At 45.2% G+C, this 27,647-nt stretch overlaps 1 protein-coding gene across 1 annotated transcript in view; it reads right to left on the reverse strand.

The window, feature by feature from the left end:
• Window positions 1-27,647, reverse strand: part of ZDHHC14 (zDHHC palmitoyltransferase 14) — a 279,190-nt gene that overhangs the window by 50,512 nt on the left and 201,031 nt on the right. The window contains 1 exon segment of the mRNA XM_087425093.1: window positions 19,943-20,101. Within this exon segment, the coding sequence (XP_087281219.1) occupies window positions 19,943-20,101 (159 nt within the window).

Below are 27,647 nucleotides of genomic sequence, written 5' to 3' on the forward strand. Positions count from 1 at the left end.
TTGTGTTCTGCTTCATGAAACTTTATCCAAGTATTTGTGTATATTGGATCCCCATGTAAAATGCATTTCTTACTGTGAGTTGCAGAGGGAAAAAAAGCTACCGCTTTATTCAAATTTGTAGCTGGCACTTGGCAGGCCCTCAAATATTTGTTGAGTGAATAAACATATGTATAATTTCAATTATGTCATTTCCATCCTCCCAGAACCACATCAAGGTTACTAGTTCCTGATTAGATTTAATTTAAAAATTTTTTATCATTTGTATCATCATACAAATTTTTCATTTGTACTGCTGGGAGGTTTCAGGGTGTGGGCTGTGAGTTTTATTTAGTTGAGATTGGGCACGGAAACTTTTTTGTTCCAGTTGAGGACACTAACCTAGTTATAGAACCAAAAAAGCAATTTTTTTAAAGAGAGAAGGGTGAAATAGAGAGATGAAGGTAGATACAGCCAGAGGAAATTCCAATTCTCTTTTTCTCCTTTCTCCCTACCCTTCCTTTCCTCCTTCCCTCCCTCCTGCAGTAAACATTAACTGAGCAGCTGGATGCCAGGCAAGGTGCTGATTGCTGGGAAAACACGGCAAGGGAAACAGACAAGGTCTGCTTTCTTGTAGCTTACACCCCAGGGGCAGAGATCGTCACCAAATAGGCCTGCAGTGTATCATGACAAACTGGTCAGCACTGTTAAGGCAGAGTACAGAAGCCGTGGGAGGGGCGTGCTTCCCTGAGGAACCTGCCCTGAGTCTTCCCTGCAAGGTGGGTAGGAGCTAACAGAGAGGACTGTCGCTTGCTCCAGGAACTGAGAGGAGGCCAATGGGGCCAGAGCCCAGGCAGCGAGGAGTGTAGCGCCAGCCGGAACTGGGGACGTGGGCAGGGCGCAGATCTGGTAGACCGAGGATCTTGACCTCCCTTCTACTAGCCACTAGCAGGAAAGCACTTTCAAGGAGAGGAGTTATGTGATCAGATTCTGTTTGGACTCCTAGAGGGTGGATTGGATGGGGAGAGGAGTGGCTGGTGGGGGTCCACTAGGAGACTCCTGCCCAGGCAAGCTGACAGATAATGGTAGCTTGCAGCTGGTCATGGCAATGCGAAGGGAGAGACAGACACAGATGGAGCTGGGATCCACTGAGTAAGAAAACATACAGAACCTGGTGATGGGTTAGGTAAGCATGGGAGAGGAAGGAGTCAAATACCACTCTTAGATGTTCGTCTTGTGCAACCAATGATCAGTGTTGGCACTCATCAAGGTGGGGATCACGGGGGAATACTCACTCGGGATGTCTCTGAGCTCCCCAAGTGCAGATGTCTGAAGAGCAGGTGCATCTGCAGGTCTGGAGCTCTGAGGTGAGGTCTGAGCCCGAACATAAACTTGAGAGAAAGACAGACTTTGGGAAGATAGAGGGAGAAAGACTCAGAGATGAGCACACACACTCCCCGGAGACACAAAGCCAGGACCCCCACACAGATCAAGGCAGACAGAGCAAGTCAGAAAGATGCACATATGGCGAGAGCGAGACAAACGGAAACAGACTTTCATGAAGTAATTGCTTGTGGCTTTTCTAGGTATCGAATAAAAGTATTTTTATTGCAGTTTGACAATTACAGGCAGAAAGGAGGCAAGCACATCTTGGTCAGATAAAAATAAAACCCAAGGCCGGAGATCAATCTCCTCTGGCCTAGGTCCAGTTTTACCTTTGCAATAGAACTGTGGCTGAATTTCATGGCGCTAATCCAGGATACCTTGAATATCTGCCTGGAGGCCCCAGAAATTCTGCTAAGACTTTCCTGTTGGTGGGGGATGCGCTTTCCAAAATACCCCATTAGACATGCAGTCTCTTTCTTTTGTCGAAAACAATTTTAAAATAATAAATGCACAGAATAAGAAAAGACATATGTTTTAAAATTTACTTTAAATGCATTATTAAATTACTAGAGTCTTCTAAGAAAGCATTTTTCTAAAGTGAACATAGAAATGGCTCCCAGTCTTATATAAGAGTATCAGACTGAAGTATCCAGAAAGCCCCATAGGGCAGGCCATGCAGGGTTCTACTTAATTCTCATTCCATGTTTATAAATTGGCATTCTGATTATGAATTGGCTGCCCAAGTAGCTTGACCAGAGGCAGAGAAAGGGTTGGTCCCTGGGGCAGTGAGTCACACAGTCATTGGTTGAAAATGAACACACTGGCATCCTGGCTCTGCACACTCAGTGTGAGAGTTCGGCTAACGAGGTCTGTCCCCCAGGGATGGCTCTGTCCTCGACACACCAACAAAACCAGGACTCCAATCCTGCCAAATGCAGGGTCCCAGACAAGGACGCTCTGAAAGGCATCTGGGGGGTAAGCCCCCTACTTCCCAGGGTGTGGGCCAACCTCGCCCACCTTTTCTCATATGGGTGTGCGAGCCCTCCCTCCATCCCTGCCTCATGGGGCTGCTGTGAGGCCCATGCCATGACTGATGTGAACGTGAAACGTGTGACCTGCTGGAAAAAATAAGGTCAATACCTCATGGAGGCAGGCAGTTTATGTGGTTGTTCCCACTCTAGGTCCAGATCCCTGACCCAGGGAGGATCTACCCAGTTCACCTGTCTGTAGACAACATCATCCTGGGGCCTCTAGGATGTCAACAAAGGACTCTGCTGGGAATGTCTGAAGCCCCCTCTGGGATGAGAACTATGATGATTCACCCTACAAAGTTATGGGCAAAAGTTCTAAAAAAGTGTGTTATGATGTTGTTTCCCAGTTTTTTCTCTCCAGGGAACTGCTGGTGACTTTTAGCCGGAAAGTCTAGGAGAGTGGGCCCTGGTCCACCCTAGAACCACCTCTGGGGTCCCCTTGCTTGCCCCCTGACATCCTGAGACAAGGCTCTCGTTTCTCCTGTGTTTAAACTCTCGCCCAGAGTCCAGCCTTTGTCCACGGACAGTCTGTCGTTATCTGTGGGCTTTCTGGAAGGATCTGCTTCCTCCTCTGGGCACTGTGTCTACCTCAGTGCCTGTCTACTTCCTCTGCTCTCTACCCAGTGGCCCCAGGAGAGGGGGAAAGACACTTACTGCTTAAAGCAGGATTGAAAATGGATTCTTCAGTAGTAGATACCATAGCACTTTTTGTTTAAGACCATTAACCAACCCCCCCCACTCAGCGCAAAATTCTTAATGCTCTTTATGACATCACCTTGTAAACTCTAAAGAGCTGCACAAAAGAGAGGAGAGGTCACGTTGGCAATGGGGAGACATTCTGGACTAAGGGAGCCGAGTTACTGTGGGGTCTACCCTTCAGGCCTGGCCGGCCTCCTCGGCAGCTCCTGGAGCAGCCCTGCCCCGTGTGAGGAGCGCCTCCCTCCCAGCCAGCGGCCTGCTCCTCCATCCCAGCACTGCCTGCTCCCAGCCCTTGGAAGGCTCTGGCTCCAGGACCACTGTTGTTCCATCTACCTCACTACCTCTCGCTTCCCCTTGGCATTTGCTGTTCTTGCTCCTTTCCCTTCTGTATTTCTTTTCCCATTATTTTCTAGTACTTCTTTTTTCCTTCTCTGCATCTGACTTCATGGACACCAACCCACCATTCCCAGCTGGACATACGTGGTGCTCAGGTCTGGCTCTCTGGAGCTGACTTCACTGGCTCTGGGTGCTCGTGTTTAAGCTGCTGCAGATCGAGTTCTGGACCAAGAGCCAAAGGGTTCCAGGCGGTTAAACTGAGTTACGTACTTTATAGACTCAGGTCACCACGTCAGGATTCACTTAAATTATATGAACTCTATTTTTCTTTAAAAGCATTAATTTTTAACATGGGGGAAATAATCATATTCTCAGGAGACAGAGGGATCACTCACTCACTCTTCTTTGCCCCAACTCCATGAATTTAAGGAAGCACTGAGTCTCGATAGTTCTTCCTCTGAAATATTTCTGGAATCCATCCATGTTGTCTTTCCATCTCCATGGCTACTATCCTAGTCTGGGCCATGGTGCCCTGTCCCCGCCCTGGGGCAACAGCCTTCCCACCCATCCACTTGTCACCATCCAGTTTACTCCCTGTAATGTAGACAGAGGGCGGTTTCTGAAACACAGTTGATAAGGTCGCTCCATTGTCCCCTGCCCTCAGGATAAGATTGAAACTCTTTAGAAGGGCTTGGAAGGTGTCTGCTTGCTTACCTCTGCCTCTCATTTCAGCCCTCTCTGCCTAGTCTCCACATCAGCCACTTCTAGTCCCTGGGGTCAGCCTGCTGTCTCCTGTCCTGGGCCTCTGCACAGGTCATCGTCCTACCTGCCCAGCATGTCTTTCTACTCGCCTGCCCCACTTTGCCTGATGACCAGTACTCTCCTTCAGGTCTCAGACTGGATGCTCCCTCCTCTGGGTGAGGAATCTCTCTTGTATGCTCCCACATGACCCTCTACTTTCCCCATATTAATTTGCCTCCCTGTGCCACGGGTGTCTGTTCATCTACCTGTGTTGCTGGTAGGAACCGCTAAGCTCTTCGAGAGCAGGACCATGTTGATCACATTCACCATTGTTTCCCCAGTGCCTACCCAGCACGGAGCCTGACACACAATCAATAGTCAGTAGATACTCCTTCAAGGGCGAATGAATGAATTGCTTACAGAGCCATGTGTAGAGCCCTGAAGGATTGTTCCCCTAGAAGCTCACCGCTCCCCTGAGCTCAGTGTGATAATAATTCCAGGCACACAAGCTGGCCACTTCCTGTCCTACAGCTAAGCTTCAGCATGATCAAAGATGGAAAAAATGCATTTTTTTGTTCAGTTCATTTTACTGAAAAACAAACCCATAAATCAGTTAGTAATAAGCAATGGTTTTTCAGGCACAAACCACTTGGTGGAAAACTGGTTACTTTTATCTTATGATAAATGGCATACCACACTATTATGATATTTTTGCGAATTTAACTCATAAGAGCCAAGAATATACTCTGTAACACCATCTTAGTTTGCCCAGCTTTCAATGGAAAAGTATGGGATACAAACCATTATAAAATCCACATGGGGCTTAGAAACAATCTTTGCTTTAAATTTAAGACAATACTGTATCATCTTTTGTGGGAAAGTTTTAATATCTTTAACTACACCAAGGGTTCTTTTCTTCCCAATATTTCTCAGTGGCATAAAGGGAATGAGACAAGAACAATGGGAAAGAATGAATTCTCAACAATTTTTAAAGAATTTTTAAGATGGGTTCTGTTTACCCAAGAACATGGGGCGGTGGCGGGGGGGGCAGCAGCTGGAACAGCCAGTGACACACACCCCATCCTGCCACTCTGTTCCCTTCTTTGTAATGAAAGGATTAAACAAAAGCTCCCAGAAAACAACCAAGAATTCAGAGCAGCCTGAACACCAGGCTAAGCAGGCCACATGGTGGGCGTCCAGGCCTGCCCGCCCACCCTCAGGAAACCGTGTGTGTATGTGTGTGTGTGTGTGTTTTGCACACTTGTGTTTGGGTTGAGAGAGAAAGAGGAAGAAAGAGAGGAAGAAGAAGAATGAGCCCAGTGTAGTTTGTTTTCTTTTTTTTTAAAAAAGAGCTTTTAAAAATGGCATTCTTGAAAGAAATGTTATTGTATATTGCTTGAAAAAAAAATCAACACAAACTCTCTGGTGGAGTGGAAAGGAGATGTTACCTATCATCTTAAGGAATCTATTTTCTAACAACTGAAGAGTCTAAACAAGATTTAACCAGAGGTTCCTGACTTTTTGTGTGTGCCACAAACTTCGTCAGTAGTCTCTTGAAGCCTATGGCCCCTTCCCAGAATGTTTTTAAATACATAAAATACACGAGGTGACAAAAGATATCAAAAATAAATAAATGTTTTCAAAATAATGTTTTCAAAATAAGTGTAAAATTCTGACATAATAAAATACAAGCTTATTTATTAATATGCTAAATAACAAGAACTATGGTTTATCAACTACCGTGATTTTGAAGTAGTAACAAGTGTAAACGTTATTCTGAGATCTCTGCAGCGACCGGAATGTCACATGAAAATGTCTGTGGTTTCTAGTGGTGACTAACACTACTAACGTGGTTTGTCACCCGTATTCTTAACAGAAGGAAACACTAAAATTCATTTAGAAGTTAGTGAGAATAAAGATGTAATTGTTTTTCCCATCCAATTTCATGGACACCCCGAAATTCCATCCATGGCGCCCAGGTCAGGAACCTCTGCTCTCAGCCAGCCCCAGAAGCAAGAGTCTTGGTTCCCGGTCAGGCCACACCCCTGGAGGTGAGTCAGGCCCATGGAGTAAGCTGGACTTCTGCAACAGGGCCACGGTCCTGGTCAGTCTGTCCTCACAGCAACTGAGCTCCCTCTCTGGGCCTTTCTGGGAACTTGCTCCGTCCAGGCCATCTGGGTAGATGAATGAACTTTTCCTCATGTTTGGGGCTCACTGCTTCCCCTCAACTTGGTGTATTCCATCAGCTTTCTGGTACCTTCTGACTCAAGTATGCAGCTCACCTCATTAAACTCTCCCCGTGGATCTGAAAGGATCGTGGGAGCCCTGAGGAGGAGAAGGCCCAATCCAAGGTATAGACAGCCTCTGCTCTATTGAAAACTCGGATGTGCAGGCAGTATAATTTCAGGAGGGTAATATAATCTTCATATGCCTCTATGAGAGGTTTTTAAAAATTTAAAGTTCTTACACATATATCTTGTCTTGTTAAGTTCATGATAATCCTGGGAGAATAACTAGCACGTTGAGCTTATTTATGACTTTGCATGGGCCCAACAAGGCCATGCCAGACACTTACCTTCTCTTCTCATCCTGGAGCCTTTATGAGCTATTAAAGGCTGGTGACCATAAGTGATTCACCTTCCTACTCCCCGCATGCTGTACCCCAGCCCTGGGCCCAGGCTCAGAGCCTCACTCATGGTGGACACTAAGTGTTGGATGAACAATGCATTTCCACTAGACTGGCATGGAACTTATTATCCTTTCTCACGTGTTAAAATCTTACTTGTCCACCTGCTGCTCGCTTCCAGGCCAGCTGCATTTCTCTCTGCTCTAAGTCTGTGGTCTATGAACTTTCACACAGGGGTTGGGGTCTGCCTGCTAGTTCTAGCTGCCAGTCTTGTTATCTGATCGTGGGGGAGCCCCTGCCCTCTCTGAACCTGAATTTTGTGTCAAATGGGGGTGATGCTTTCCACTCAGACTAATGCTCAGGCTGGTTGTGAGGAGCAAATGAGATAACATATATAGAACTACCTCCAAAAGAGAAAAGCCATACATATGTGTGTAATGGTATCATAAAAACAAAAGACCTATTCTAGTATAAATTGTTTTTATGTATCCATTTCACTTCTTTAACCAAAAAAGATAATAATTATATTTTCACAGCTACATTATTAGATTTTTAAATAAATGATTCTTCTTCCTTCATCCCAATATAATCTTTCCATTTCAATTAGTCCTTTATTTAAAATACGTTTCAAACTGTTAAAAATAAAATAAAACTTAACCTATTCCAACACACCACATTATTTTCATAGCTTTTTTTTTAAAAATGTACAAACTTGTATTAAGCTTTCAGAACTAAAGCACACAGGTTATTGTTCACTATCCCAGTTTCTAGCCTTTAACAGCTCAGTCCTGCCCAACTCCCACAAACGGTGGAATTCTGTGAAACAGTTATTGTTTAACATCCAACAGAGAGCAGCTGGCTGGTGAGTACGTTTCATCCTCTGTCTCCCTAACTCCCAAATCTGCTGGTGGAGGCAAATTTCAATTCTAGGCAATTCTAGGCAAATCAATAAACAACTGATTATTAGGCGCCCACTGGAAGGCACCCTACGTTTTAAAAAGATGAAGTAGATATACAACTGCTTCTTAGAAAGTAACTGGTCTTCAGTCTTCAAGTCTCCTTGCATGTGAGAGACTGAATTCCTTCAGCAAATACTCACTTCTCTCCCTCTTGAGGTGGAGTATCCTTCCCTGCCCCACTGACAAGTCATGATCAGTGTCATGTGCCTTTTTGGTCAATGGAGTCTTGGCCGTTAAGTAGAGGCTATAAGACAGATTGCATGTTTTGGTACCCCATCATGTGGTCCAGTGACCCGCCATGGGGAGATCATGCTGCTGGCAGCTGCTGTCCCTTCAGCCTGGGTTCCAGAATTAAATTTGAGGAGAAAACTGAGCCTGAGTGATGCCTGGAGCCAAGCCCAACCAAATCCCCAGAACTGCTCCAGATGACCCCCAGGCACACGGGAAAAGGGAATGCTATTTGTTCAAAGCCACTGAGATTTTGAAGAGTGTTTGTTAAACGGCATCACTAGACAATAGCTAACTAATACATCTCATCGACTCACTTGGTGTGAGATTAGTCCTCCTACAGCCAAATTTTGACCATCTCAATTTCCTGTTCAAGCATTATGCGTTAGCGGATGAGTCTAGTCTCTCTTTCTTAGACAGGATCCAAGGGCCTCAGCGTGGCTGCCATGTAATTTTTCCAGCCTTTCCTCCCATCTCTCCCCATTACGGGAATTGGTCTAACATGACCATCCTAAGGTCAGACTAAATATCCTGAGTGCTACAACCCTGTCAAATACTTCTTTATGATGTTAACTTTTCACGAGTAGGCAGAAAACTTCTCAAGGGCGGGAAGCCTGTCTTATACTTCTTTGCACTCTATCTGCACATAATAGCCAATGAATAAACACTTCGGGATTAGTTGTAAATTCTTGCTTTACAAAGCATTCTACAATATGGCCTGATTCCTCATTTTGACTCTCAACATCCACTCCTGGGCCCTGGAACAGCCACGTAGCTTCGTGGACTTCAATCATGTCAATGTCCACCTCAGCTACCCAGAGAGATGATGGCCCTAAGGTGAGTTAGAGGAGAAATGCAGCCTTATTGATGAGTTTTCATCTGTAAAATTACACTTATAATGCATGGCTTCAAACAGGCCTCAAAATAAGGTAGCTATTTATTGATATTAATTTTTCAAGTGACCTTAGCAACCTCCTTCTGGAAGTGGCCGCCTCCTGTAGGAGGCCTCACTGCTGGCCACTGCTCTCTGTGAGAGATGAGCAACTCCCAACATATCCAGATGGCCTGACCTCGAGGGTGAAACCAGAGAGGGTCAAAGTCTGTTCCCATGGCTCTCAGCCTTGACTGCATAAGAATCCTGTGGGAAGTTTGCTAAAATGCAGATTCCCAGGCTCAGGTATGCCATTTTAAGGAATTTCTATCTTAAATGTACTCACATCTATAACAAACATGTTATGAAGTAAATTTTTCTGAAAGATGAAAGACTTCATGGACTTTTGGTTATTGCTTCAAAAGCACATCTAGACTCTCAATTTTAATTTTTTTGGAAGAAATTCTTCTTAGCAGAACACGAGGGATCTTATTGTGGGGAGAGCAGGTTGAGAAACAGACTATCAGAGAAAGAGTTGGCTTATCTGGCTGAAACAAAAGGGTGGTGCCAGGTACAGCATGAAGACTCCATGGAGGATGGAGTGGACCAGAGAGGAGAGCTGAGGGACAGCCAGGGACCCAGGAGAAGGGAACCGACAGTGAAGTGACAGGAAATGAGAACTGGCAGAAATATAAAAAACACCTTACTGACAACCAGGAAGAGTTTTAAGTTGACATAAGAGGAGGTGAAAAGGCTTCCAGGAAAGAATGTTATCTTAGGGTCAAATGAGTCAGAAAGCTTACATGGAATTTTGGTGCCTGTCACTTGAGCTAATAAGACCACATCACTGAAAATGAATGACTTAATTAAAACCCCCATCTCTTTCTGAAAAGGACTTGAGCTGCTTATAACAAAACCAGGAATAAGTCAGTGCCAAAAATACATGCCCCAAGGTCTTATTTATATTGCTCAGAGGTTGGGAAATTTGGTTCTGAGCTTGTTATATCAAAGAATCAAACCCTTTATGAACAAACAACAGTCTTGTGAACAGCCGTGAAATGAATTCTGGCTCTCTCCACAATCTTGCAAAGTGTGGTTACATCACAATGATGGCAACACTCCTTGAAGTTATCTGTCATTTTGCGAGTCTCCTTAAACCCTCGGTGCACTACAATAGATTATTTGTGAAAAGAAAAACCTCCAAGTTTGTTTCCAGCTAAAAGATCTCATGACTACATCAATTCATTCCCAGTCAAGGTGGGGACACGATTATTGGCCTGGCTGAGGTCAATGAATGGGAGAGGGTGAAGACATGACTGGTGGCTTGGATCCAAAAGCATTAATTAGATTGTTTGATATATTTTTAATGTTAGTTACAGGATCTTTTGCTTAAACCAAAGAGAAAGGATGAAACTCTAGACACTAAGAAAAAACTGACAGGCTAACACGAAGGGGCTGGAAGCCCTCAGGAACAGAAGAGCCCAGCCTACGTGCCACTACAGAAAGCCCAGGGGCAACCCCCACATGAGTAGTAAAGAGTAAATAGTTTCCAGGTATCTCAGAAGACTGGCCTTTTGATGCTTTCAAATATCCTGCTGGGCAGAATGCCTTGCTCTTCCCCGCAAGTCTCTGAGCCTCTGTCCTACGTTCAGTCTGCCAGGGATGTCTACCTGTTGGACCTCCTGCTCTTCTTCTATCCAGTAACTCTCATTTACGCTGTAAGACTTGGTGTAGGGACCAACTACATGTTGAAATCTGGGTTCTCAAAGACCCCTCTCCAGATCACTTACCACCCTGTGCTGGGTTTATTGATCTCTGCCTTCCCCCGCAGACTGTAAGACCCTTCTTAACAAGAATTGTGCATTTTAATGATCACTTTGGAGATTGAAAAGACAGAAATGAACAACGAAAAAATCACTCACACACATACATATATACACGTGTGTGTGTGTGGCCCTTGAGTCACCTTCTGTTGCTGATCTGTGGGTTGGTAACACGCTTTGGACTTCATAATATCTAATAGTGCACGTTTCCTTGTATTTTTCCTTTTCCAAACTGTTATTGGTTATTATGGCTGGCTTATTCTTTTAAATGAACTGTACAATTATTTTATCTTGTCCCTGCCTCAAATTACATTAAACTTATAAATAAGTTTGTGGAGAGAATGTATCTTGATTTCTATTGTGATTCCTGATCAATGGTAACCTTTCTTTTTTTTTTTTTTGCTGAGGAGGATTCGCCCTGAGCTAACATCTGCTGCCAATCTTCCTTTTTTTTGCTTGAGGAAGACTAGCCCTGAGCTAACATCTGTGCCAATCTTCCTCTATTTTGTATGTGGGATGCCGCCACAGCATGGCTGACGAGTGGTGTAGGTCCGCACCCAGGATCCGAACCCTCAAACCTGGGCCACTGAAGCGGAGCGCATTGAACATTTAACCACTAGGCCACGGGGCCGGACCCTATGGTAACCTATTTTAATGTATTTACTTGGTGACTAACAAACCTACTAAACTTAAAAACTAGTTCTAATATTTGTTGGTAGTTACTGTTGGTTTTTGTTATCCACAAAAAAGTGATAATTTTGTTTGCTCCTTTTTGATAGTTATCTGTTTGTATTTATTTTTGTCATCTCACTGCATTAGTTAGAAAAGCTAGAAAAATGTTAAGTACTAGCAGTGATAGTGGGCATCCTAATTTTAATGTAACTAATCCAGTATTTTACTATAAAGAGAATGTTAGCTTTTTTTTCCCGTTTAAAACTCATGTTAAAGGAATATTCTTCTTTATTAGTTTTCGATTGCTGCATAGAAAGTATACCACACATGTAGTGGCATTAAACAACACGAATTTATTGCTTCGAAATTTTAGTGGGTCAGGAGCCGGGGTCAGGGTCTCACCAGGCTAAGGTCAAGGTAAAGGCAGGGGGTGCAGGTCTTGGGGGGCCTAGATCCTCTTTCTTCCAAGCTCAGTGCAGGATTCTTTTCCTTCACTGGAAGGAAGGAAAGGCCTTCCCACGTGGCCTCCTCCATCTTCAAGCCAGCAAGGTGCACTGAATCCTCCTCCTGCTTGGAATCTCTCCATCTTCGCTCTTAAAGGGCTCTTGTGATTACATTGGGCCCAGCTGGATAATCCAGGATACACTCTCTACTTTAAGGTCATTGATTAGTAAACTTCATGGCATCTGCAAAGTCCCTTTGCCATCTAAGGTGACACAACCATGGGAGTAATACCATGAGATGGAGATCACGGAGGCCCAAATTCTGCCTACCACACCTCCCAATCTTAGTTTACTGAATTTCAGAGTTAGAAATAGGCGCCAAATTTTATTAAATCTCTTTTTAGTTTCTTTTATCATGATTGTATACTTTTGGCCTTTGACCTATTGTTATATTAATAGATCTAGTAACATTAAATAATAATTGCACTCCTGGAATACACGTTTCTGTCATAATGACTAATTCTTTTATTATACTGCTAGATTAAATTTGCTATGTCTTCATGTCGGCTTTTACATACATTTATAAATGAGAATCTTTTTTTTTCCTTCATGTTATTTTTGTCAGGTTTTGGGGTTAGGGTTATGCTCTCTTGGCGAAATGAACTGAAAAGCTGTCCAACTTGCTCTAAGCTCTGAAACACTATTCAGAGCATAGAAACTAAGATTATCTAGGTCCAGCATCTTTCTTGGAAAATTCTTCAATAAACTTTTCAGTTTTTCATTGTTAGTAGCCTATTAAATTTTCCACTCATCCTTTGGCTGATTTCCCATAAAATCATGTTTCTTTGAGATTTTCAAATCAATTGGTATAGAGTTATATTATATACAAAATAATATAATTACTTTCCAATAACTAAAAAACGTCCCCTATATTTGTCTAATTTGCATCTGTTATTTCCACTTTCTTGTTATTTTCTCTTTTGGTCTTACCGGAGTGTATTTTTGTCGTTTATTTTCTGAAGAATTAGATCTAGTATCATATTTACTTTCCTGTTTTCTAGGTCATTAATTGATTTCTTCCAGTTTTTCTTGAGTTTATTTTGCTATTCTTTTTCTATCTTCTTGAGATGAGTGCTGTGTTCATTTATTTGCTTCTAAGTCCAGTTTTGTTTTTGTACTAGACTTTTTAAAACTTTTTATTTCATTGGCCGGCCACCATCCAAGTAAACTTCCTGTTTGGGGAGAATCCCAAAATAGGTGGGAGGCAGGGCCCCACCCCCCCACCCTCTTATAGAAACTGAAAGTGGGGGCAGTTCCCTCTCCCACCTTGCTGGCTGCTTGGGTGTGGATGCGAAACAGGCCCAGGTGCTCCCACCCAGATCTCTGCATCCAGAGCCCGTGGTTCTCGCAGGCAGAGACGGTCACAGTTTGAAGCTGATGGCAGCAGCAAAGTTGGAACTCAGTGGTGGTGCAACAAACATCTTGTTTGCGGTGCTTGCGCCTCCTGTGACAACGTTTCGCAGGCATGACTGGCCGTGCTCAGCTACCCAGCCTCCCCTGGCTCCTCCTGGTTTCTGAGCCTGGCTCTCTTGTCTTCTCCTGCATTTCTATGAGCTACCTGATAGCATTCCAAATAATTCCCTTTGGTGTAGGTTAACCATTTTGTGTGTTTAAAATTTAGAATTCTAACTGGCATAGAGTTTTATTTTGCATTGTTCTTATTGTCATTTTCTACATATTCCACAATTGCAGGGATTTATTTTGTGTTTTGGGGTTTTTTTTTGCTGAGGAAGCTTGGCCCCGAGCTAACATCTGTTGCCAATCTTCCTCTTTTTGCTTGAGGAAGATTCACCCTGAGCTAACATCTGTGCCAATCTTCCTCTATTTTGTATGTGGGTCACCGCCACAGCTTGGCCACTGACAAGTGGGGTAGGTCCCCACCAGGGAACAGAACCTGGGCCGCTGAACTTAACCACTAGGCCATGCGCCTGGCCCCAAAATTGCAGTGTTTTTTTTTGGAGGGAGATTGGCCCTGAGCTAACATCCGATGCCAATCCTCCTCTTTTTGCTGAGGAAGATTGGCCCTGGGCTAACATCTGTGCCCATCTTCCTCTACTTTATATGGGACACCGCTACAGCATGGCTAGACAAGCGCTGCATTGGTGTGCACCCAGGATCCGAACCTGTGAACCCCGGGCCATGGAAGTGGAGCGCACGCACTTAACCGCTACGCCACTGGGCTGGCCCCCACAATTGCAGTTTTGAAGTCTCTGTCACCCAAGAGGTATGAGGAAAAGTTTTTAAAAAAATATTACACTTGGTTAGGTGTGTGTATTTATATCTTAGTGACCGATTTCTAGTTTAATTGTGTGTCATTGAACAATATGGTCTGTGAAATATCTGCTTTTAGGAAGTTGGAAATCTTTTAGTGGCCTAGTATGATTAATTTTTGTAAATGTTCCACAGTTAAAAAAAGGTAAGTATACTTTGTAGAAACAAAGTTCAGCATATATTTATTAATTATATATTGATATCCTTTATTTTCTTATTTATATTTTGCTTACCTGAGCCATTAAAACCAGAGGTACTACTATTTCTCACTAGCACTATATTTATACCACATTATCCTTGCATTTTCTAACAATTTTTACTTTATATATTTTGATGCAATGTTATTTGGTGTATATATGTTGATGACTGAATTTTTTTTTGTTGAGGAAGATTTGCCCTGAGCTAACATCTGTGCCAATCTCCCTCTATTTTGCATGTGGGTCACGGCCACAGCATGGCTTCACGAGTGGTGTAGGTCTGCTCCTGGGATCTGAACCCACGAACCCAAGCCGCCAAAGTGGAGTGTGCCAAGCTTAACCACTATACCACGAGGCCAGCCCATTGAATTTTTAATTGTACTCTTTACCAGTGTAAAATTACTCTCTTTGACCCACGTAATATGATAAATACAATGTTTTCTGCCTTGAATTCTTCTTGGTCTGTTCTTAATAATGATCCCTGGTCCCCTAGTATCAGGCACTGTGCTAGTATCTAGTCTTTTATTTTGATGCATCTAGATACTAGCGCAGTGCCTGACACATAGGTGCTTATTAAATGTCAGTGAAAAGCAAGGATAGTGGAAACTAGAGAGGCACAGTAAAACTCCATTTGTTTTGATTCCTGGGAGGATACAAATGCAGCTCCTTCCATTCCCCCCATATGATAGGCTTTCCTACAGGAAATTAATAGCCCTCTCACCATACCCAAATAATGAAAAAGAAATTCCAGAGTACTATCCCACACCAGGAGGCAGCTGCAATTCCAAGTCTCAGATATTCCAAACCTCTTAATATTGAGTAAACTGTGGAGCAGTATCTGGGCTCATATGGGCAACAGAAGAGTGTACACACAGACAAGATATCTGCAGTCCGAGCTCAGAAACCCACATCACAGAGGAAGCAGCTGGATCAACAGGAGGGAGATCTGTGGGGCAGGGGCGAGAGTGTGCAGTAAGGAGCCCAGGAGAGAATGAGCACAGCAAGCAAGAGGCAGGGAATGAGAAAGGGAGTTTATAAGGATCTTAAAGACGGTGGTAAAGCCCTTCCGAAAACAAGAGTCACTGGACACTAAGTCCCTGCAGAGGGTGTCTGGCGGTTCTTTGTGCCACTCACATCAGAAAGGACAGAAGAGGATAGAGAAGATGGAACCAGGGCACCCCCTGTGTGAGGGGAGAGGCTGGTGCTACTGAGAGCTCCCCAGGGGCTGACACAGCCTGAGGGCTTCATGCACCATCTTCTTCGTCCTCACAGCACCTCCAGATGTGGCATTGCAGATGCAGAGAGGGTCCCCCTTGCCCAGACAGGGCAGCGGGTCTGAAATCCAGGTGGCTGTTGCCTCCAGAGGCCACCTCTCTGCCTCCAAGCTAAGCTGCCTCCTAGCTGGTCAAGGCTAGATGGACTCTTGTACAGCCAGTCTGCAAATGCTTGCAATGCTCCATCTCAGTGTTTAGCAAACTTAATTTAGTCTGCATTGTGTAATTAAATTACTTTCAACTAAGTTCCTTTTTAGTACAGGTTTGGGTTGTACTAAAAATACTCAATTCCAGTGAAAGCTGCTAGCTATTCTGACCAGGACCAGAGCCCACCAACGGACAGACTTCCCCGAAAAGGTCCACCCTGGTCAGGGAAATGTGGAGGGGACTCCCTTGGGGCTTTGGAATGTACACAGCACGGTTGAGAGGACCTCACAAGCACATGTTTGCTTTCCAGCTCCTTCGGTTACCCTTACGCTGATGATCTGAGGGATCCTAAGGATCGGAAAGAGCAGAGGTGTCTCCTTGCCCCAGCTGTTGGTTGCTTAAAAATATTTTATAACTTAAAAGATTTCCTGGGTGAACAAACAACCCAAAATACTCTGTTTCTAATGTGCAGGAGCATTTGATGGTAACACAGAGAGACAAGTGGAGAGAGACAGAAACAGAGATAAACAGAGACAAAGTCAGAGAGAGAGAATATCTTCACTTCTAGTATTGCAGATCATCCAAATCCTACTAGATTACAGAAAAATAAGGTGACGCTATCACTCTGTGAAGATGAATCTCATTCTATCTAGTTATTTGGGAGCACTACGGCAGCATTTCTCCAGCTACTCATGAAAACAATGTTAACAGCCAGAACTTCCTGAGTCAGGTCTGTACTGGGTGAGCACTGGGTCTGTACTGGGTGCTTGCTGGGCAGTATCTCACTTCATCCTTAAAAGAAACCTATGAGGTAGTACCAGGATGACCCCACTTAACAGATGTGGAAACAGCTGGGGGTGGTCAGATAACCTGCCCAGGTTCCAATATTCTCCAAAGACAGGACCAGGATTCAGTCATGGGTCTGTGTGTCCTTAGAGCTGTGTTTTTAACCACTACGCTGTCACTGGTTCTATATACCCAGCAGAGTTCGCTCCCCAAGAAAGCTTTTCCTCAGTCCTCAACTGAAAATACAGAGCCCCGACGACTTTGCTCTCATTTCAAACTTATTTAACACAGATAAACACCCTATTGAGCTGCCTGGGAAACTGCATTTTTCCTCTCTCCTCTCCCAGCGCAAAGTGACATTTATTTGTGTGCCTAGAAAGTACCGACCCAAACCCACTCATTACAAGGGAAGGGAAGCCACATGTGCGAACGCCGGCTGTCAGCACATCATTACCTTTTTTCCCCTGGCTGCAAAAAGTAGAATTCTTTCAATAAAAACGTTCTACCTAAAAATAAAATAGTGGCAAACTCTGCAATTACATGTCTCAGTTGGAGACATCTGCTTTCCACTCTATTTTCCTGAATGCAGAAGGTCCAATTCGCTGGTCTGCTAATGGGTCACAGCAAAGGCCCAAATGGAGCAAAATGAACTGGAAAACCAAAGCAATGTAGGTTTGAATCACTGTGTGCTCGTTCCAGGAGCGCTGTGAGTAGCTTGATTTTAAATCAACCATATGCTGCTTATCTCACCTGTCCTCCACGGAGCAGGGCTCTGACCAGGGTTTGCCGTGCTCCAGCCCTAGGACCAGCCCATGATGCTTAGAGGCAGCTGCTGGCAGTGTACTCTTGGACCAGTTTTTCTCCTCTTGAGCCACCCCTAAACTCTCTCCTTCCTCTCCTTTCCCTCAGCTCTTCTGCGTCTGTCTCCAATTACAGGACACCACCACGCTTGTTCACGGGGTGCTGGATTGCCACCGTGACTTGGATTTATTAGAAAGGTTGCAGAAGGGCTCCTGGATACTACAGATGGATGGCTCTTATTTTCTCAGGGGGTAGTGTCTATAAGAAACAATGCTACCTTAAACAGTTATGCTATAGGAGAAGTACACCATTAACTGGGGTTGATACATAATTTTGGTAAGGGTATTTTACATCTAATTCATCAGTTTTCTTTAAGGAACATGTAAACCCATGGGCCATGGAGGGAACAAATAAGAGAATTCTATGAACTTTTAGAGTGCTTTACAATAATCCAAAGGGAATTTTAAAACACTATGAGGTGAGGAGGAAAGTTTTATCATGATTAGGAATTAGCCTAGAAAGAAGAAACAGAGTATTGAGACCAACTGACAAATGAAAAACAGAAACAGTCAGGTGTCTACTAACAGGTACACATTTTTACAAATGATAAAGAGAAGGAGGCGCCCAGTAACCTCTTCAAGTTTGCAGATAACAACTCCCTACCTATACACACAACTGGAATAAGTCATTAGAGCTCCAGGAGAAGGCACGAAAACAACAAAAGATTTTATGTGAAAATGTATGTTACGTACTATTCCATCCCATAATATTCCGTCACGTAACATCAAAATTACAACCCAAGAAAGGGTCTTGAGAATCCTTACAGACTATTCGTTCCCCTGCAGATATTTCAGCCACTGTGCTGCTTTGATTTAAAAGTGTCCTTAAGATGGGCATGGGATGGCCACTGGGGCCAGGGTCACCAGGAAGGGTGTCAGAAATCAAACAGAGGCTGTCAGGTGCCCTTGTGGAAACCCTGGTTGCCCCCACAGAGAGGAGCAGGTGTGGTTTTGGTCATGACACCTGCAGAGGGCTAGAGTAGATCAAGAAATTGTTCAGAGAAAGCCAATCAAAAATATCAAGGGAGCAGGTAATAACAGTAACAGCAGCTAACAATTACAGAGTATTCACTATAAGCCAGACACTATTCTAAGTGTTCTATGAGGTAGGTACTATTATTGACCCCCACTGTAGTGATGAGAAAACCGAGGCATAGAGAGTTTGAGTAGCTTGCCTAAGTCACAAAGCTAGTATTTGCAGCCAGGCCACATGGTGCCAGATTCCAGGCTCTTAACTATCGGCTACTTTCTACACAGGAAAGACTGAACCAAATTCCATGCCGTTCCGCCAGGAAGGCAAAGGCTAAAAGTAATTTCTCTAAGTTAATAAAACCAAGACAAGGCCTGACAGAGAAAACACAGACTTGCTGCCAAATTGTAGATTATTAAACTCAGGATAAAGTAAATTTCAGACAAATAAATGGAAAACTGCTTTGCACAGCAGGAAGCACATTATAACATTTTATTTTTCTCAAGAAGAATTGAGACCTCAGATTCTAACAGATCAGAAAGAGCGGTGGCAATCGATAATGTGTTACAAAGGGAAACAAGGTTTGTTCTGAAGAGTCCTATCCTTTCAGGTACGCGCTAACAGAGGACTTGCATGCCTATTTGCCCAGGATTATCCTTGGTCATTTCTATTAGGGGCAGGCTGTGGCACTGAAGAAATGTGGGTCTTCCCCCGTGTGGCAAAGCCTGAATCCTTTTCTAGCTCACTTCCTGTAACTTGGGTCTTCCACCATCTCCACGCCAACCTCATCTCTAAGAAGCTCCAGACTGGGAAAGAAGATGGGCTGTGGGTGTGGGTAGCAGCTCTCAGTCTGAGGCGACAGGAAGTGCTTGCCAAATGATTCCAAGGGGGTGGGACCACATCATCTGTAGAAACCCTGTGCTGGGTTGGTAGTGGCCAAATAGTAGAGCCAAGTCTTACAAGCGAGGACCTCTGTGCTCCACGTTCCCTCTGCCTGTTTCCTAGTCTGTCCTGGAGGAAGCAAGGAGACAGAGAGGGGAGGTCTTGGTGGTCTCTGGGAAGAGGAACGATCCTAACTGTAGGCCTGGAAGTCTCCTGGCCTCTGCCTCTTTTCCTCTCCAGCAACCCACAGCAAACGCCCCTCTGAGGAGTTGGGAGAATTTCACAGAGCACATCTGGCTATACCTGCCGCCAACACCTTGGGCAATGGAGGGACATGGGGGTGAAATGGTTTTATTTCAAGTGCCTGCTGATCTGGCAGCTCCGGGGAACAAAGAACCCCTACTCTGGTATGTGTGCTCGGTAGGAGAAGGCCTAGGTCATTGTACTGGTACAGGGGGTGTTGCAGGATGTAAAAAGGAAAAATAAAAAGAGATTTGGTAACTCTTGGTGAACGGGATCCGTAGCAGAAGGCAAATACCTTGAAATATTAACTATTACTGAGTTGTTTTCGAAAGATTAAAGAGACACACACGCTGACTCTCTTTAGCACAAGGTGTATTCAAAGGAAGTCACCTACTCCATCAGTATAGACATTTAGCACAAGCGTCAGAGGCGGAACAGAGACAATTTTGGCTTCTACTCACCTACGCAGTTATCGCAAAGGCTACAATGAGAGGCACGCGGGGGCCGGAAAATCTTGCAGGTGAAACAATATTTAAGTTTCACAGTCTGGCCATTGATGATGACTTCTTTGGTTCTGGGAGGCGGGCGGTACCCCCCTGAACTGGTGCCGTTGGCGATATCTGTGGAGAAAAGAAGAAAAAGAGCACACACCCTTAACGGAGCACCTAACCTCTGCAGGTCCGGCACCAGTGCGGCCCGGGGTCTGCATTTCCAAGTGCAGTGCCCACACCCAGCCTCGGGGCACCGGCACCTTTCTGACACCAGACACAAGTGTCCTGGGGCCCACAGGACTGGCTGTCTTGCAACCTTCGCGCCCCTGGCTAGTGCTTGGGGCTGCCCTTACTATTCCACACAGGTGGGAGTGGCCAGGTGACTGAGCTCTGGCCAATGGGGTGCGAGCACACGCGGCCCCACCCAGCCGTGGGACCCTCCCCCAGCTCCGCCCATTCTCTCCCCTCCCACCTTGGAGCCGCAAACTAGGCGCTCTGCATGGCTAGGCACAGCAGGGCCGCCCCTGTGACCTCTTCCCTGGGCCGTACTGTTACATGAGCGCCAAATTCCTACAGTGTTCAATTGCTGAAGGTTTGGGGTTCGTTTGTCACAGCAGCTAGCGCTGCCCTAATTAATACAGTGGGTGATATTTACATCGGCAACACTTTCCTTCTCAGATGGTGTACTCCAAATCCAGCTCAAGAATCTCCCCACTTTGCCCGCTGGTCTTCTCAAAAATACCGGGTACTGGGCGGGGGGGGGGGGGCGGGTAGACTATAGATTTAAATATATATATTTTTTATATTTAATGTATATTTACATTCATGTATATTTAAAAAATAATTTCCTATATTTTATTGTCTGACCAGCATCTTTTATTAATTTTTAGGACTGGTTTTACAAATGTTGAATACAAATATGTATATATTTTTGAAGTTTCATACAGCTTGGTTCTCGTCCCTGAGTTCACATTAGAATCAACCAGGGAGCTCCCCTAATGCATGAACTCTGCCCCAGACCCATTAAATCAGAGTTGCCTGGGGTGATTCTAATGTGCGGCAGGGTTGAGAACCCATGCTCTGCGGGAAGATAAAAAATCCAGTTGTATTCTCATCTAGACCCCTCACAGCCCTGTTGGACCTGCCAGAAAGAATTTGGGGCACCTAGCTGTGCAGTAAGAACAGGAGGCCACGGGGGGATGGAGAACAGCAAGAATATCTGTGAGGGCTTCAGCTGAGATAAACACAGCAGAGCAGACCCTGGTGGCTGGAGGAAATTTTGGGAAACTCCATGGTGTTCTCTCAAAACAGGGCTAGTAAGGTTAACGGTAGCTGTTCTTTTTAATTCATACCCAATTAAAGGACACACTATCAGACAGCAATGGTTGCAACGTACTTTTGGTAAATTTCCAAAGTGGTAGGAATGAGTCCCATCATCCACTCAGGCCGCCCACACAAACTCAACCTGGGCAGGAATTATGTGGAGAGCTTTCAAAACTACTGATATTTTGGTCCCGCCCTCAGAGATTCTGATTTCATTGGTGGGGTGCAGTCTGGCATCAGGAGTTTTAAAAGCTCCGCAGGTATGGGAATCTGCAGCCCGAGCCGAGAACCAATGCTCCACGGCCTCGTCACTTCCAGGATGGTCCATGCAGCATCCGTGTCATCTGAGGGCTTGTCAGAGAAACAGGTTCTCGGCTGTGCACGGGAGCTACTGCATCAGAATCTGGCATTTACCAAGATCCCTCTGGACTTCGTGCACTTAAAGTGTGAGGACCCTGCTCCAGGGTGCCTGTAGATACTCCCCATCCACCCATCAGACACGCCTCTTACTCCACATTCCTCTTTGTTATGTACCCAAACACACTCACGCGTATGATAAAGAACTAAACTTAGAGACCACAGCTTCACCCACATGAAGAGGCCGCTTCACAAATAGCACCAGCCGCCCAGCGTTTTCACACGAGAACTTGGTGATTTGGATCAGCCAGTGGTGTCTGTCGAGCTGCACCCTCTGCCCCACCACGGGGCTACTCTCACTCACACAACTCCCACAACTCACCCGTCTGGACTTCAGGGGCCCCTCCCCCTCTACCCCAATCTTCTCTAAGAGGCTGTCAGGGGCCTGAAACCAGCCCCTAGCCCTTTAGCCTGAGGCTTTGGTGTTTGTGAAAATAGCAACCGCATTGGTAGGGCGAACATTTTGAGCAGTTACCAGCCATTTACTATTCCTAGAAAATTAAAGTTCCACCAGCAGGCTGTAGAAGGAGAGGGTGGAGGGTTCAGGAACACCTGAGGGAGAGAGGGCAGTATGGAGGGCAGGGAAATAGGAAGGAACACAGCCTTTCTGCTTCACGTCTACGCTGAGGACACCCTTCTACTTAGAATATTTAAACAGCTGTGGAGCCACCCCAAGGACTCTGGGTGGCCTTGCCAAGCAGGACACCCTCTCTTGGCCTGTGCCCACCTGCCTGGCACCCCAGGGGGCTGCCCTGTGAAATGGTGCTAAGTTCAGCAGGCATCTGGAGAGGCGCCGGGCTTCCAGAGCATTCACCCTGGGAAGTGGGAGGCATCTCAACCGATTCTGTAATGAGGAGAAAACAAAGAGACGACGTGGCTGTGTACTTCCCTAAGCAACAGGGTAAAAATAACTGGCTCTGAACACATCAAAGAGAAGGTCAGATCTCTACCGCTGCCAACTGGGTGCCATTGAGACCTAAATTAATTATGACCTGGTGCCTCACTAGCCTTATGTCAGCCATGAAATCTACTGTATCTATTTAGCTCTGGCAAACATTTTCAGAAAAGCTAGAAAGTCAGATATAGGTTTAAAAATAATAATAATCCAACCAACAATATTTGTGTTGATTTAATCAGAAAAGTCTAAAGACTGAATTGTCAAGGAAAATATTTTTGTTTTTTTTTTTTGTGAGGAGATCAGCCCTGTGCTAACATCCGCCAATCCTCCTCTTTTTTTGCCGAGGAAGACGGCCCTGGGCTAACATCCGTGCCCATCCTCCTCCACTTTATATGGGACGCCGCCACAGCATGGCCTGCCAAAGCAGTGCGTCGGTGCGCGCCTGGGATCCGAACCAGCGAACCCCGGGCCGCCGCAGCGGAGCGCGCGCACCCAACCGCTTGTGCCACTGGGCCGGCCCCAAGGAAAATATTTTAAAATGCAGGATGACAAACTTATCCACATGAAAACGACTACTAAAAAAGCCTAGTTCTGAGTGGCAAGGACTTGAAAAAGTGAGTATTTTCTAGCCCTCAAGACAAACTCTAGTGATCTTGTAGTTCCAAGGTACACTTTTGAAAGATTAATCCTTTGATACAAAATGAGCTGAAGGCTAGAATTCAACAGACATGGTAAACTGAAGCTTAAGAATTAAACTAAAACCAAAAACTCTTAAACCAAATATTTGGAGAGCTCTTTATGTAAAAGAAATGGAAGAATCAGAAGACCTGGACTCAGAGCTCAGCTATGCTATCAAGTGAACGAAGGACCACAGAACTAAAAAAAAGAAAGTCATCAGCTATTTATGAATTATTTACAATGTGCAAAATACTGTGCCACAGGCGGTGGAGGATCCATAAATGAGCAAATAGAGACGGCTCGTGGGGAGGGGTCAGCGAGGGGGCCTGCTGGGCTGTTAGTCTCCTGGCCACAGTGAGGCCACCCCATTCTGGTCTGCTCTCCTCATGGCCTTCAGAGCCAGCTTGCTAAGTGCAAACCTGACGAAGAAACTCAGGGCCTCTTGTGAGGCGCATGAAGTCTTCGTGCACTTGGCTCTTCTCTCTTTTGCAGCACAGTCTTGCACAGAGCCCACGCTCAGTGCACAGTGGCCTCCTTGCGTTTCCTGAACAGGCAATGCTGTTTCATCCTTCCAGGCATCAGCACATGATGTCTTATCCACTTGGGTCTCGCTATCCTGCTGTCTGTGTAGATAATCCTCATCTTTTAAGGTCCAGTTCAAGCTTCTCTTGTGGAAACGCTTTGCAAGCAGAGCTCCCTACTTCCTCCTTCGGGCTCTCACTGTACTTAACTCATTTATTCATCCAGTCAATACCTCTGTTTTGTGCTGTTAGGTGCCAGCCCTGCGCTGGGAGCTGGGGATGCAGCAGGAGCTAAACAGACTTGTTTTCTGCTAGTGGTATTCACAGGCTGGAGGGCAGACTGGGGACCTCTATTGGTGCATCTAATACAAGGATTTATTTTCATATCTTCCCCCAGATGCTGCTCCAGGGCAGGGACCATGCCTTACCCACTTTCCTGTTCCCGGTGTCCAGCAGACGGTCTAGCATACAGTAGGTCCTCAAGAACCACGTGCTGAATGGAAGGCCAATTGTCCTGGCAGGTAGTGAGGAATGATGCTGGGTGCACAGGACCGGTGTCCCCACCCCTCCAGGCCCACCTCTCAGAATCACACTGCCCAGTGACTCCTCCCTCTCCGGAATGCCTCCCACAAGGTCCTTCTGAGGCCGTTACTCCTCTTAAACATGTCCATAGCTGCTGCTGGTCCAGAGACCCATCTCGTGCAGCTGGCCGGCGCCACCTCGGAGGGCTGCACAAGATGGGAGGCTGTCTAGCTCAGGGCACCACGAAGGTGCTGTTTCTTTCACATAATAAATTCGACAGCTGCCCCAGACCAACAGCTTTCAGGCATGCCTGCACCCAGGGCAGATGTGAATAATGGGGCCTTGAAACCCAGGGCTTTGTCCACCTGAGGACAAAAGAAGTTTCTCTTCAACGTTCAGAGTGATGCCAATGGCTGATCATGAAATCTGTGTCTCATCCCTGGGAATGACGAACACCCGTGGCCCGCGTCACGGGGCACAGAAGGTGGTGTTCCTCTCCTAATCCTCAATTACTTGTGTTTTCGGTTTTGATTTCTGTTGTTGGCAACAGTTGTGCCTCTGCTTCTTAGGGCTGCTCTTTGTGGTTTTAATACAGCTGTTGAAAAGGAATAATCGCAGTCTGCAATAGCTAATGGTTAAACAACACTAGAATTTGGGGGAAGAAACCTCTAATAGTTCTGCAAGTTTATATGAGTGAGTATTTCTCAAGGACATTTTTATACACAAGCATTTTGAAAGAAAACTTAAAAGCTTAAAATGGTCTTTTCCTTCATAAAGCATCCCCCTCCCCAAATGGTTGGGAGTTGTTGGCATGGAGGCAGGAACAGTAACAGAATCTCCATCTAGAATTAACCTCACCATCAGCCTGTGGGCAAAGAATTAGGGGAACTGAGGAGAGTGGGGGGCTGTTCAGTGTGAGCTCAGGGACCCAAAACTGCCTGTTGTTTTCACTCGAAGAGAAGTCCTGGGATTGCCAGAGGTCTTAAGTAAGTTGTTTGTTAATATATGCCTATTTCAAAGCCACTCTCCAAAAAATGTCATCTTATTTCTTGAAGGAATAATAGAGCGCTCACATCCTGAGAAACCCATTTGTCTGCCATCTTATTTATTCCTGCCCCAAATGCAGGGACAAAATTGTTGAACTTTTAAAACTGTTGAACTTCACCATATAAAGTAACTGAACTCTGCTTTTTTAAAATACAAAGGGAAAAATCCCAATTTACAAAAGGTGTAGATTACGATTCTTTTCCTTTACCAAAAGAATTCAGGACAGTGGCAACCCCCCTGTGCACTGATGTTTCATAGACCATTCACCAGCTGCCAGAGTGTCCACCAGAGCAAGAGGAAACTCTGCTAACAGGTGTTTAGCTGGAATGAAGATAAAGCATCTTTGTATTAGGATATAAGTCACAGGCAAAGTGCGATTTGCTTTATACTCACGTCTTCATGGCTCTATTTATTGCACGTGCTGCAGGACAGCTGTTGGATCTAACAAATCTGAAATTTCCATAAGGCTCATTTCATTGGTGCTCTGCAGCATTAGGAACACAAACTAGCCAACCTTGGGATGGTTGATGTATCACGAAGAAGATGGTTAAGAGCCATTTAACATGGACTCTTGCTTACAGTCTGTAAACTTCCAAGCCCATAGGAAAATATTAACAATGATTAGATCTTAGACAAGTTGACTATTATTTTAAGTGTTTGAGGAAAAAAGTAGAGCAAATTCTGGTCTGACTACAGACATTGGTTGGGTTTCCACCCGACAGAGTAAAAATGTGAATGTTCTCTCACTAATAGATTGGACCGCAGCAGCTTTGCCTCTATAAATACTTATATACAAATGTGCACGTGAGGGCTCATGGAGGGGTGAGGGCCCCCAGTCCTCTTCCTCCAGTTAAAAGCTTTGTTATGTCAGTTTGTCTTGAATATTTGTCTTCAGGGACTGAAACTGACGCCTGAGGTGAGCCACACAGGAGGCAGACGAGGGGATCTCCTCTGCTTAGCGGGGCCCATCTAAGAGGAGCAGAGAGTGCCTGCAAGGCTAGGAGCAAAAGACAAGGAAAGACGATATGGGGAAGCTACAGACAAGGGCAGGCCCCATGTCAGCTGGACTGAGTCCTACAAGGAATGGAAGACATATGACATTCAGGGCCCAGTTGGTGTTTTCCAAATGGTTCACGCACTCACTCAACACCTATGAGTGTTGGCGGTACTCTAGTGGGCAACACAGACCTGGCCCCTGCCTTCAAGGAGTTTACAGTCTAGTGGAGGAGACAGATATTAATAATCACACAAGTAAATTTATCAATATGCATCATGTTATTTTGAGTCAGGGAAGTAGGGAAGTCTGCCTGGTGTGGGGACTCTTCCCAGAAGTGGTAGCATTTGAACTAGGATCTGAAGGATGATTCAGTAAGGCTTCCCTAGGCAATGTGTGTGCGGGTGTGCCTGTGTACATGTGTGCACGCATGCTGGGAGTTGGGAGCAAGGCATTTCAGGCAGAGGGAGGAAACTGTGTTACTGGTCCCAGGACAGGAGGCAGATGGTCTATCCAAGAACTGAAGGAAGGCCAGTGTGATCAGGATAGAGAGTGAGCAGGAGATAGTCAGAGAAGAGGAAGGCAGGGGCTAGATGAAACAGAACTTTGCAGTCATGTTTGGGACATTGGCCTCCATCATAAGTGCAAAAGGAATGTGGTTGTTAATTTTATGTCAACTTGGCTAAGCTATGCACCCAGTTGTTTGGTCAAACACCAGTCTAGATGTTGCTGTGAGGCCATTTTCAGATGTGATTAACATTTAAATCTGTAGACTATGGGTAAAGCGGATTACCCTCCAAAATGTGGGTGGGCCTCATCCAATTAGTTGAAGGCCTTATGAATAAAGACTGAGGTTCCCCAAAATAGAGGGAATTCTCCTCACACACAGAAACCCTAACTAGTTTCCAGCTGCTGCCTGTGAAATTTGAACTCAAGACTGCAATATCAACTCTTGTCTGACTTTCCAGCCTGCTGGCCTGCCCTACAAAGTTTAGACTTGCCAGCCCCCACAATTGCATGAGCCAATTACTTAAAATAAATCTATCTATCTTCTGTTGGTTTTGTCTCTCTGGAGAACCCTGACTCATATAAAAGCCAAGAAGGGTTTCTATGCTATGTAATAATGTGATCAGGTAGGAATTAAACAATATCATATTGGCTGAAGTCTCAAAGATGGATTGAGGTCGGGGAAGCAAGAATGGATTTAGGGCCAGTTAGAAGGGATTTGGAATACAAGCTAGAGATGATGTTAGCCTGAAATAGGGTGGCGGCTGA

Source organism: Ceratotherium simum, chromosome 38, assembly GCF_057802395.1.
Source record: "Ceratotherium simum simum isolate JZ-2026a chromosome 38, ASM5780239v1, whole genome shotgun sequence".
Taxonomy (NCBI): Eukaryota; Metazoa; Chordata; class Mammalia; order Perissodactyla; family Rhinocerotidae; genus Ceratotherium; species Ceratotherium simum.